General features: G+C 38.0%; 1 protein-coding gene across 2 annotated transcripts in view; it reads right to left on the bottom strand.

The window, feature by feature from the left end:
* LOC123505076 (fanconi-associated nuclease 1-like) overlaps positions 1–13,106 on the bottom strand; it is a 36,366-nt gene that overhangs the window by 21,594 nt on the left and 1,666 nt on the right. For both annotated transcript variants that reach the window (XM_045256115.1, XM_045256116.1), the window contains exons 2-7: positions 10,553–11,882; positions 10,270–10,349; positions 8,003–8,136; positions 7,563–7,790; positions 6,894–7,025; positions 3,058–3,289 (exon numbers count right to left, since the gene is read on the bottom strand). In XM_045256115.1, coding sequence (XP_045112050.1) covers positions 3,058–3,289; positions 6,894–7,025; positions 7,563–7,790; positions 8,003–8,136; positions 10,270–10,349; positions 10,553–11,327 — 1,581 coding nt within the window. In that variant the 5' untranslated portion in view covers positions 11,328–11,882. The remainder of the gene's footprint in view (positions 1–3,057; positions 3,290–6,893; positions 7,026–7,562; positions 7,791–8,002; positions 8,137–10,269; positions 10,350–10,552; positions 11,883–13,106) is intronic.

Raw genomic sequence — 13,106 nt, forward strand, 5'->3', positions numbered from 1 at the left:
ATCAAGCACGCCTTAGATAACATCAAGTCATCTTGGGACAAAGCGAAGACGTCTACCATGAACTTGGTGTGGAATAAAGTATGGCCAGAATGTGCGCATGACTTCCCAGGCTTCACTGAAGACGACATCGGTGCGATCAGAAATGACATAGTAAATCTGTGTCATAGGGCTAGCTTCGATGAAGCTGATGATGATAATGTTCAAGATCTTTTGGAAAGCCAAGCTGAACCTCTCTCAAATGATGAACCTATAGAGCTAAAGACATCACAGGAGGCAGAAAAAGAGGGAGACGAGGAAGAACGTGTGCGTGGTCTGGACATCAAAACTCTTAGAGAATTTCTTGGTGGTATCGAAAAACCTCTGGAAACCCTGAAGAAACATGACCCAAATCCTGCCAGGAGTAGCAAAGTGGCTCATGACGTAGAGAAAAGTGTCAAGATTTATCAAGAAATCTATGATGAAAAAAACAAGAAAAAATTAAACAGTCCTTCATCTACTCGTTCTTCAAACCAGTCAGACATGCCGCCCCTGTCACACTTGCTGACCCTGCTACAGCTGGCCCTTCCACATCCGGTGTTGACGGTTCTACAGCTGGCCCTTCCTCCATCGTTTCAGGACAATATCCCCCCAGACAAAAACCCCCTACCAATATCCCCCCAGACAATATCCCCCCTAGGACAATATCCCCACTAGGACAAAATCCCCCTTAGGACAATATCCCCCCCTAGGTTAGGTTAGGTTAGGTTAGGTTATTAATAAATGAATATATAATGTATAATGAAATTTGTAGCAATTCACACTTTCAATTTTTCTATGGGTGGGGGGGGGATTTTGTCCTAGGGGGGATATTGTCTGGGGGGATATTGGTAGGGGGATTTTGTCCGGGGGGTTTTTGTCTGGGGGGATATTGTCCTAGAATCTCCTCCATATCCTCTTTCTTCAAACCAGTGAAACGTGCCGACTCTGCTACAGCTGGCCCATCCACATCTGCTTCCGATAGTGCAAACGACGACATCTTATCCTCATCTACCCACTAGTGGAAGATGAGTAAGGACTGAAATCCCTACTGTCCCTTAGCCTCAGGAGGGACATCATTTTATAGAATACATGGCGAGTGAAAGGTAAATAAAAAAAACTTTTTTCGTTTGCGCAGTACTTTACATTTTTTTTATATGACTTTTTCATGTATTTTAATTTCTGTAGGGATGACTTGACGTGCTGGAACGCATTCCCAATTATTACATGTTATAATGGGTTTGGTATACGGTAATTTCAATTTGCGGTAAGGTTTTCAGGAACCCGTATGTACCACATAACGAGGACTTACTGTACAGTCAACCCTCGGGTATCGCGACTTAGGTTATCGCGTTTTATTGCTATCATGCACACATGAAAAGCTGCTAAAATTTCATTATCGCGACCTCAGATGCCCGCTATCACGCGCCCAGCCATGACGTCATGGAATATCTGAGCGCTCATTGGCCAAAACTGCCTTCCAGCCACGATCAATTCGGCTATCGCATTTTCGGCTATGGCGCGGCTATTTCGGCCCCAATTGGGCGCGATAGCCGAGAGTTAAACGTATAGAGAAAAACTCCACAATCACGTGACATCATAACCTAGAAGTTTTGAATGATGGATGCACGATAGCAGCAATTTTGTGCATGATATAGAAATATGTGCATAGCAATAATTTTGTGCATGATATAGAAATAGGTGCAAATTTTTAGGTATGCATGATGATAGCAGTAAAACGTGATAGCGGAAGGCATAATAGCAGAGGGTTTAGTGTAGTTATTCAATTGATAACTCAGTTATCAAAGTTAGTATGATATTTTCTTTCCTTCTAGGCTAGGAAGTAGAATACAAGAAACCATGAACACATGAAGCCTCGTAAATGAGTTTATTTTCATAACTTAGAAATCAAAGTCTGATAATGAACTGGTCTACTGCCAAACAATTTGTTCTCCATAGACATATTTGGCATCACAGAGACCTAACAGAGACCTAGCTAATGGACAATGGCCATCCTGACTAGTTATCTCTAGTCTAAAGGCACACCATGTTCAGGCTATGGCAAGACAGCTTAGGAACATGGTGATAAAAGCACTGCAGCACTCTGGGCTATTTCGGTTTCAGCCACTAATTTTCTTTTTTCTCTTAAAGAAAACGGAACAAAAATAGCTGTGTACTTTCCTCGTGAATCATTAACCTCTGCAGAAGTGAGGTGAGTCAAGGTTTTGTGCTGTTATTAAAGTGTATAAAAATTAAAGAGCTTGGTACACCAGGCGTCTATATTTTGTTCTATATAATGATGTTGACCATACAAACTCAAGGAACTAAAAAGAAATACCATAGCAAAATAACCACAAAAAAAGCACTGAAAGGAGTAAAAGCATGATAAATCAATAGATACATCGTAATATAGTGTTTTGATATGACTACTCTGTACTGTGAGATGATGTTGACTCATCCCTGAACACTGAAAGCTCGTGAGTTTGGGTTCTCTCCTATTGGCAAGACAGCAAATTACTCAACTGAGAAAATAAGTTAAGAAAGGTGATTTCTTAATTTTTTATGACATGAACATATTGACTAAGCATGACCAAGCCAGGCTAAAATCAGCATAACTTATGCAGTAATAATTGTTGTGACTATTATGACATGATGCTACAGAGCTGCTACTTCTGGTTAATGGTCAGGTTAAGCTTTTGCATGAGCACCTCCCTGATGATTTTTTCTTTGCAAAACCAAAAAGCAAAATTATAAATAAGACTCCATCTAGGTGTTGTTACCAAAGTTAAACCTCTCAACCATCAAGCAACCATTTTTAGCATCATGTCTTTGGAGAACAGAGTAAGGGGTGGTTCTGGGGATGAAGGGGATGAAACTGATGATCTTGAGGGTTTCCAAGGATTTTTAGTGGTACTTCACATATTAGAATTTTGATATCAGGAAAGACTGAACCCCTATTTTACAGGTTTGTGGAAGTATTAATGTATGAATAAATATATAAACTCAGAATCAATCTTTGTGGTTAAGTCCTTAGTGGTGCACCTTAGCTGGCTTCCTGAGGTGTGAGTGCAGGTTGAGGGAGAGACGGTTGTACCACAAACCCCGGTGGTCCTGAAGATAAGTGTCTTGGCTCAGCAACTCTGCCAGCTGGTCCACTGCTGCCTCGTACCGCCGCATCTTCTGCAGGAATTCAACCGATGAACTAAGGATGTATACCAGCAAGGAAAGAGTGGTGAAGCGACGCAAGAATCTGGGCAGGGACCGGTCGTGCTGCCTGCAAAGAAACAACACTAAAAGAATAAATTGGCAAGAGATCTTATGTAATGTTTGATACGATGGTGATGTGAGTAACCAACTATCTTGTGGCCCTGAACAGGTTCACAGAAGGCATACCGGGCCTTTATGAATTAATCAGGGTCATCTCTACTGTTAACCATGCACTGTTCCAAGCAGATCATGAGGGAGTCTGACTGGTGGTTTGATGGGATGTTGAGAGAGAGAGAGAGAGAGAGAGAGAGAGAGAGAGAGAGAGAGAGAGAGAGAGAGAGAGAGAGAGAGAGAGAGAGAGAGAGAGAGAGAGAGAGAGAGAGAGAGAGAGAGAGAGAGAGAGAGAGAGAGAGAGCTTACTGATGAGTTTACAACACCCTCTGATCCAGAGCTTCAAACCTCACTGGGAATAAATATTGTTCTGGTAGTGTCTAGTGCCTCCTCAAAAGGCAACTTTGATGGGCCCAAAAAGTTCATCTTATGTCCTAGATTACAAACTAGCAACACACTTACCTATAGGCCCCCGAAAATCATGTACAAATAATTCAATCTTTCAATCAAGAGTGTGAATATAAGTAAATAAATCAAATAACTAAAAAAAAAATTATAATAAATAAATAAAATAAATAACAAATAAATAAAAAAAAAAATTTTGCAGAAATTGTCAAGTACAAAATGAGATATATTAAGTAGTATCATTTATCATACGTTCATCTTAATTGAGTAAATACCAAGAGAAAAAAAGTTTTTAATTAATTTTCATGGTGAGCTCAGGTTGTAGTTCTTAGAAACACTCCAAAGACTAAAGAACTACACTGGCATCTAGTTAAGATATGGGAATGTAGTTGTAGATAGCATATAAAATTTAACTTTAAAAAAGGCAAAAAGATGAATTTAGTAAATGCATTTGGTCATAAGATGGAAAATGAAATTAACATTAAATTTATCAGGAAAAAGGATCTATAACTGGTATTTTTAAATTGCTAATAAAAAAAATACAGAAAGAAAAAAAATAAAAATAAAAATAAAATAAATAAAATAACTATCAACATGGTAATGAATATAGGGCTGGTTTAATTATTTGGCTAAAGGAATAATAAAAAGGTGAATGTTTCCATGATACATCTAAAACTTGAATATGCCGGAATACTGTTGTCATCTTAGGAAAAAAAGTGTAAGAAAACTAGAAACACTGCAGAGACCTGCAACCAAATTGGTACCTAATTAAATTCTAAGAAAGCTATCCCATAAAGAGAGATCATCTAAGCTGCAGCTTCCAAACTTGGAAATGAGAAGAGGAAGAGATTTCATTGTAGTGTTTAGTTATGAAAGGAGTGAAACAATCAAACAGATGTGTGTGAGGAATGAAAAAGACACAAGAAGGCATGGAAGAAAACTGATGAGCATCATTAGTAAGATACATAAAAAGTACAACATTTGCCACATAAGTAAAACATGACACTCATAACAATCGGGATGAGATCCATGAAAATGATTAATGACTTTAAAGGAAAGTTGGATATCATAACTAGGTGCAAAAACTGAAAAGTAGAGAATTAATAGAAAAGGTGGATGTAAGAATGGCAATGTGGCTAGATGCAGTGTTAGGATGGACACTAAGAAAGTGTAGAGAACAACTGGTGGAACAAATTTGGGATATAATCAACAACTCTCTAATGGAAAGGAAGTTACCAAAGGAATGGAAAAGAACAAATATCGTTCCAATATACAAAGGAGGAAAAAAGACTGAGGCCTTAAATTAAAGACCAGTGCCACTAACTAGTGTTGTGGGAAATATCTTTGAAATTGTTATTAAAGAAAATGGTTAGAATATCTGGAAGGAAATTAAATAATTAATAACTCCCAATTTGGATTCAGAAAAGGAGGATCATGCATTACAAATTTACAATGTTTTATACAAGAGTAATAGATGAAGTACAAGGGAGAGATGGATGGGTTGACACAGTATATCTAGATATTAACCTCTTCACTACGGGCAACAGAAAATGGCTCCTGGTGCCATATCTAGGCTGGGAGGGGATGGGGAGATACCTGATTCAGAGGAAGCTCTCTTTCTCTCTCCACTACAGAAAAAATTATGATGGTGAAAGATTCTTCTTAATAGGTACGTACAATAAGAAATAAACCCACACAAATTTTATAGAAAAAAAATTATAGTCTGCCTTCTCAAGGCCATTTTCTGAAGGTGACAAATGAGAGGAAACGTAAATTTTTAAAGTAAACTAATCAATTGATACTATAGAAAAATAGAAAAATAAAATAATTATTTCTAGCATGGCACATCAGTACTTATCTTGTTGTTAGAGAGTTATACACCTTTGTAGGAATAATGAAAGTCAAGTATGCCATCATATCATATACGACCTACATTCTGAGAGATCTCATACAGCATCCGGGAAAGAAAACACACCATCTTAGTAGAAAGCAGCCATGACGCAATATGCACGTCATCGTGTTGAAGGGGTTAAGAAGGCTTTTGACAAAGTACCACATAAAAGACTCCTATGGAAAATAGAACACATGGGAAGAATAAAGGGAAATGTCTTAAATTGGATGATACACTACTTTAACAGGGTTCAGTGCTGGCACCAATTACTGCAAATTTCAAGTATATATTAACGATATACAAGATGGTTTGAGTAGCTACATAAATCTGTTTGCTGACAATGCAAAATTTTGAGAGTAATTAGGAACATTGGAGACTGTATGGAATTGCAGAAAGATATTGACAAGATAAGGGAATGGAACCAAAAGTGGAAATTATAATTTAACACCCTGAAATGCCATGTAATGGAAATGGGTAAAAGTAATACAAGAACTATGTGGGAATATAAAATGGGAGAAGAGATTATAATGAAAAGGAGTGAAGAGAAAGACTTGGGAGTGAATATATAACACACCCTGACTCCAGAAAGACACATAAATGGAATATTGGCTTCAACATACAAGACACTAACTAACATCCAGGTGGCGTTCATTTATACGGATAAGAGTATGATGAAAAAAGATCATAACCACTATGATAAAACCTAGACTAGAATATGCAGCAGTGGTGTGGTCACCAAACAGGCAGAAAGACATCAAGAAACTAGAAATAATCCAAAGGACTGCTGCAAAGATGGTCCCAGAAATAAAAGATCTTCCCTATGGAGAAAGACTGAAGGAAATGGAACAACTAACTTTGAAGGATAGACAAGAAAAAGGACACCTAGTAACAATGTATAAGTTAGTAAACTGTATGGAAATGATAGATTAACAAGACCTGATGGAGGATGGAGATAGACGAACAAGAGGACATTCCAACATCATAAAAAATCAGTGTCTGAAGAACATTAAGAAGTTCAGTTTTCCACATAAGATGGTGTACATCTGGAATTCAATGAGTGAAGAGATTGTAGCAGCAGAAAGTGTGTACAAATTTAAGGAAAAGTTGGATAAATGTAGGTATGGAAACAGGTCACTATGAGCCTTGCTCGAAACCTGTAATATACAACTAGGTAAATATAACTACTAGGTAAAACACACACACACACACACACACACACACACACACACACACACACACACACACACAGAGCCAGGTCACCTACAGCAGATCATCATCTTTGATAAGCTCTTGGTAGATGTCTTTGGCCACCTTGCAGTGTTGCAGAGCTGCCTCCCATTTCTTGTCCTCCACACACTTTTGTAGTTCTGTATTGATGTGGCAACAATTTTCAAACCTGAAGAAAGATTTAAAAAGCAATAATAGGCAGCTATTCATTACCTAAAAAAAATATTTCAAACATCTTTGCTCTGAGGTAAATCTAGAGGTCAAAAATGTAAGAAGAGGACAACAAAGTAATAATAATGTTCTACACAACATGAGGTGATAATGCACTTAAAGCATCAGATAATTTAGGTTAAACCAATTCTTATAGAGTATACAATGAAAAATTATTGATTTGTAATAAATAGATTTCTAAATATGTTTAACCTCACAAACTTACCTTCCCTTAGTAACAGCAGGCCTTCCAAAGGGGTGCTGCATTATAACAATGCTAATAAAAAGCTACTATATACTTATGTTCTTGTTCTCTCTCTCTCTCTCTCTCTCTCTCTCTCTCTCTCTCTCTCTCTCTCTCTCTCTCAATTGAGGTCATGTTCTGCTTTTCAAAAAATACAATAAAATAAATAAATAAATAAATAAATAAATAAATAAATAAATAAATAAATAAAATAAAATAGAAACAAGTAAAGCAACAGCAGGTCATACTCACTTGAGCAAGTCATCCCGGGTGCGGAATATTGACCTTGTCCTGTTGACAGTATATGCAGGAAACTTCATCTTGCCCAGGTTGATGAGCAACATGGCAGTGAGGGCAGCCTGGGGTCCTCCCTCCTCCATGTCATCATGTGAAGGCAGCCCATACAGCATCAGCACACGAAGGAACACTCGGTGCACCTCAGGATCCAGTTTCAGGCATGGTCCCACCATTTCCCTTACTCTGTGAATGTGGGTGACATACAGCTATACAGGAATACTGTGTGTGTGAATAAATGACTGCTGAGGAGGCATGTAGTTAGCAAAATCGGAAGAGCAGTTGCATGAAAATTACTATGACTAATTCTTACTCAAAACACACACTATATACATTTGATGAAAAGAACACAGACATATATAAGAAGTCTAACTGTACAGGATAAAACTGCAAATTACTTTTTGAGCAGCGTGGAAGATGAGGATTGAGGGGCAGTTTTTGATGAAGTAAAGAATCCCTGAATAGATGGCTGTTGCTTGGAAAACTTGACCAAGGCTTTCATCAGGTCCTCTTTCTTGCCTTTGGCTGACACCTGTTGTATGGGGTAAAGAACAAGACAAATGTATGGCAGTCAAAATGATGCCTTGATTTCCCTTTCCCTGCAAGTTGTATGAAAATATTTCATTCTTTATTGTTCTAAATAATACAAATAACTTGAAATATGTTACTAGGGACTGGGAACTCTTCATTACAAAAACAACACAGTACCAAAAAACCTGAACTCCCCTTGATAAAAATACGGTAGTTCTTCTATCAAGATGTGTTAAAACTTAATTCACATTAAACAAAATTACTTGCAATGAATTATTTACATAAACCAAGAACCTACCACATAGCTTCATAGGAAACAAGAACCTAGCAAGTAGCTTCTGAAAAGAACAAGTTCTATTATTAAGTTCTCTAAAGTAACACATGGAGAACAGAACCTGACATGTACATTAATTAAGCCTTCATAGGACCATTTCAAGAGACAACTTATAATAATATAAAAAAAAAAAAAAAGTCCAGAAGGATAAGTTTGTAAACTATTAAATCAACCAAAGTAGTAAGTGCTAAAATCTAACAGACTATCCATCCATAAATTTAAATATTCACATTTGTAATAGCTGGGAACACATTGGTTGCACCTCAATAATGCACATGCTGTTCCAAGAAGCTATTTGTAAATCCAACATGGGTATTCTTTGACAACTATTTTACTACATATATGCATAGGTATGAGAAGGAAGGAAGGGTTTCAATTAATGACAACTCTAGATTTGGATATATATATATATATATATATATATATATATATATATATATATATATATATATATATATATATATATATATATACAGTGGAACCCTGCATGCTTTGGGATCCGAGGGGTTTCCAAGCGCATGGGTTCGAATCCTGTCCATGGTCCTAGTGTAGGTTGGGCTTCCTCACTCGGGACAACGGTTTCCTAGCAAGTGGGCTTTGAGATAGGAGCTACCCTATACAGTATCCCCTTTAGCCTTTAAATTCCCATGAAAAGCCCACAAGGTATTTAGAAAAAAAAATAAAATAAAATAAAATAAATAAATAAATAAAAAAAAGTCGGGAATTTCAAGACAGACAGACAGACACAGTGACAATGCAATGCAAGAATGACCTTTATTTCATATAATAATGTTTGGCAATAACTGATTCTTATCTTTTAAATTCATCAATGTTAATGAAGTAATAAACATGTTTTGTAACTTGTAGGTCATGCTTTCCATCATTAATAATGTTGATACACACAGTGAGCCGAGTTGGTCTAGGTGAGCAGAGTTGACAATGAGCCGAGTTGGCAGTGGGCTGAGTTAACCTGTAACCCTTTTTTTTGGCTCCACTAACACTGCTGTCTCTTGTATCATGTGATTATGATTTGTTTCTACTAGCTGCTCATTGGTTAATGTCCCTCAAGGAAAAAGTGCTGCTATTGGCAAAAGGATAAATGTCAATCATGTACTAATGCCATCTAGCGGAGACTACCGCCAGAGAAGTGAAACTCTGCCGAAAAGAAAGTATTCAAGATGGCGACCTTAACACATTAATCGCGTTTGGCAACTCTGCTCTCTCATTTGCCTTGTGAAACCCTCCACACCACCACCCCACCAGTGTCCTTTGGACTTTTGCAGAGAGAGGAGGTATGCTTCATTGTGAGAGGGTGGACTGTAATGTAGAGCGTTAAGATCCATGGAACACATACATACCGAATCATGGACCACAAGAACTTTTCTATTGCGTATTGGTGCATCAATTTATCAGGCATGGGTTGGTGCACATATGAACCAGTTCGCAACGCACTGATGATAAATTCTTTTTCCGTTCTTTGGTGTAGTTTTTATGATGCATATATGAGTCAGTTGCAACCTTTAGTGAATTGTTTTGGGGGAATTCGTATGGACTCCCTATATTTTCTTCATACACAATGCTAAAGCAGGAAGTGTTAGTGAATCCTGACCCAACAGTAAGAGGATGAACAAATAGCTAGGTTGTGTGGATGTAAACAGCCTGTCCTACCTAAAATTCAAACCCAAGCAGAGGAAGAATATTGGATCCACACAGTACCTCTGTTATTCTTACCACATAAAGCAACACACTATAATGTACTGTGTGACATAGCTAAAGTCAAGTGATGCTGCTGTCCCTTACCTTCATATCCTTGCATAACGTCTGAACTTCTGCAACAGTGAGAACTTCCAGAAACTCCAGCAAGTCCCCCAAGTCTTCCTCTGTAATAGTGCACATGGAAAAAGCATGTTTTTAAAGAAGGTGAGAGTTTACATATAAATGCAGGAAGACCACTCGTGGATGAACAAATGTTAAAAATCTGAATATCAATATTTATCTATTCATAGTTTGTCACTTCTTCATAAAACTCAATCTTCTAGAATTTTTCAGACTTTCATTGCAGCTTAGTTTGAGTTTTTCTTACCTTTGAGAAAGAATCCAGCATTCACCAATTCCTCTACAACGCTACCCATCTCCTCAGGTGCACACACATCATCATATACAACCTTTGACATCCTTTTCAGATCTAACTTCCTCTGCAGGAGTCGAACATACAGTTTCTGTGCAGGAAGTGAGAGTGTCTGGAAGGTAGTGATCACCCCCATGTCTGCCTCACCTAGCAGAGCAACATCCTGTGGCTGTGACAGCACAGTTTTCACTACAATCATGAGACTCTCAAGATAAGTTCCAGGATAGTTTCTAAACAGAGCTTTTCTGGCACTGTCTTTCTCATGGGTGGGGATGGGGCTAGTCTGAGAAGGGGACGTATGAGATGGAGGGGTGCTCTTCTTTGGGGAGGCTACTATGGGGTATGACTTTGGGGAGTTCATGAGCACCCCTGTTTGTTTAAGGCCTTGGTGATATTTCCTAGGGGAACCCTGTCGCCTTGACTGCCACCATTGTGCAATTTGTGAGCGTGTGTCAGAGTCATCTGACAGCCTTCTTGTCTCAGCCCTTGATGGAATGCTTGACTTCTTGGGTGAGTTGCCACCTGCCTCAGAGGTGAGAGCCTTCAGTTGGCTAAAGACAGCTTTATTCATGTTATAATGTTTCATCTGCTCCAGACTCTTTGATGCTCCATTGACAGTCTCTTCACCCCCAGCAGTCTCCTCCATTTCACCATTTTCAGTTTCATCACTTGCTCCAACTTTCCTGCTCATAGGTTCATCTCTTACATCCTGAGTCTGCAAGCCATCCATCTTGCTTTGAATTTTGGTAGCACTATTGTTCACATTAATCTCACTTGTTCAATAGTGCTTCACAATATAAGGCACAGACTCTACAATTATCCTTGACAACCTACATCACTTTTCATGTTACATTAATATTCCTTGGTATATTTCCTTTGGTGTACAGCTCACCATTATCTCTGTTTGCATACTCTTTCACTTCACTCTCACTTACACCCATCTGCTGTTCAGACAACACACTCAAACAAATGACAAGTCACTTCAGAGCACTGGAATGAAGGATATATTCTACTTTTCACACTCTCAGTCTTCCTGTTTGTGAGCACAATGTGATTAGAGAGTTCATTTCATTCAAATGTAAAGCATTGAAAGAAACTACTCTTGTTCTGTATAATCAGTCTCACTTTGTATTTCACTTTATTATAATTATTTCACTTTCCTTGAATTAGTTTTCTTGTGACAGTTTCACAGCTATCCTTGGTTTAGTATAGTAGAGATGATGTTTACTGCATTGCCAACTTCCTTTTGCAGGCTCATCTTAAAGTTCCATCACATTCTGCATATCTGGTAAAATAACACAAATGCCATTAAATTCAGAAACAATGATACAATGAAAATAATTTAAAACCAAGTAGCCTCAGTTCCCATCTCTCAAGAAGACTACAAATGGCTATCCATTACTCTGCCTCAATCAACACACTGACTAGACCTACCTGTTCCCATTGCAGCTTAAAGGGAACCAAAACACAATCATATGAGGTAAGGAAGTGGACAGCAAGACACTGTCCCAGGTTAGGAGCTGACTCAAATAAATTCAGTCAAATATATAGTCCAAAATACTATATCATAAAAGATTTTTTGTTGATTAGAATCTCATCCCATGCTGACATGAGACACTCTGACCAGTGATGCTGAGAAACAGGAGGATATCAGAGTGCAGCAAGTCCTGTATGAGACAATGTTCCACACAATCTTTATTGCCTGCTGGTTCTGATAAGGCATCATTCTGCAGTACACAGCCAAGTTCTTCACATATATAGACTGTGAAGAGCCAATCAGACTGAGATGATACCAAGGACAGAGTGGATCTTGATCAAGCTTGACTGTCATGTCACGACATAGCTTCTTCTATTTAAATAAATTTTTGTTATTTCAGCTTCTCCTTAACTTTCCTTTCATCTCCTCCCCTAGGGTAATTTTCCTTTGTCTCCTCTCAGAGACTATTCCATTTCAGTAGTAGCATGTAACCAAGTCTCTTTCTTTAAGGCCATGGAGTGATCTGCCTAAGGATCCCACCACTGATATCAACATGACATCCTGCCTTCAAGCACAGTGATATCTCTTCTGCTGCCTTAGATATATCAGGCAGCCACTATTCTTTATTTTGTTTCCAATATTAGAGCAGTCCTCTTATGCTTAACAAGTTCAGCACTTCAACTAGGCAGACACTTTAAGGCTATAGCTGTAAGAAATAAATGTAAGGCAAAAAGACAATGCAATCACTAAGTACAACAATCATATATATCTGCATGATAGAGAAACATGTGAAACTGAAACATAAGAGTAGTGGTGGGTGTTGATGGTAAGTGCAACAATGCACAATTAGCATCACACATTGCACTGTGAGAATATCCAGAACATTTATGGTCATCACATCAATGTGAATCTGCAAAATCAAAGAACATATTTAATGAGATCTCAGTTTATCAAAATACCTCTAGAATCTGCTTCCACTTAGAAATTTTTCTCTCACTTTTGTTTGGGAATAGTAGGTTAGTGTTTTTCCCT

This window comes from Portunus trituberculatus, chromosome 17, assembly GCF_017591435.1.
Source record: "Portunus trituberculatus isolate SZX2019 chromosome 17, ASM1759143v1, whole genome shotgun sequence".
NCBI classification, from domain to species: domain Eukaryota; kingdom Metazoa; phylum Arthropoda; class Malacostraca; order Decapoda; family Portunidae; genus Portunus; species Portunus trituberculatus.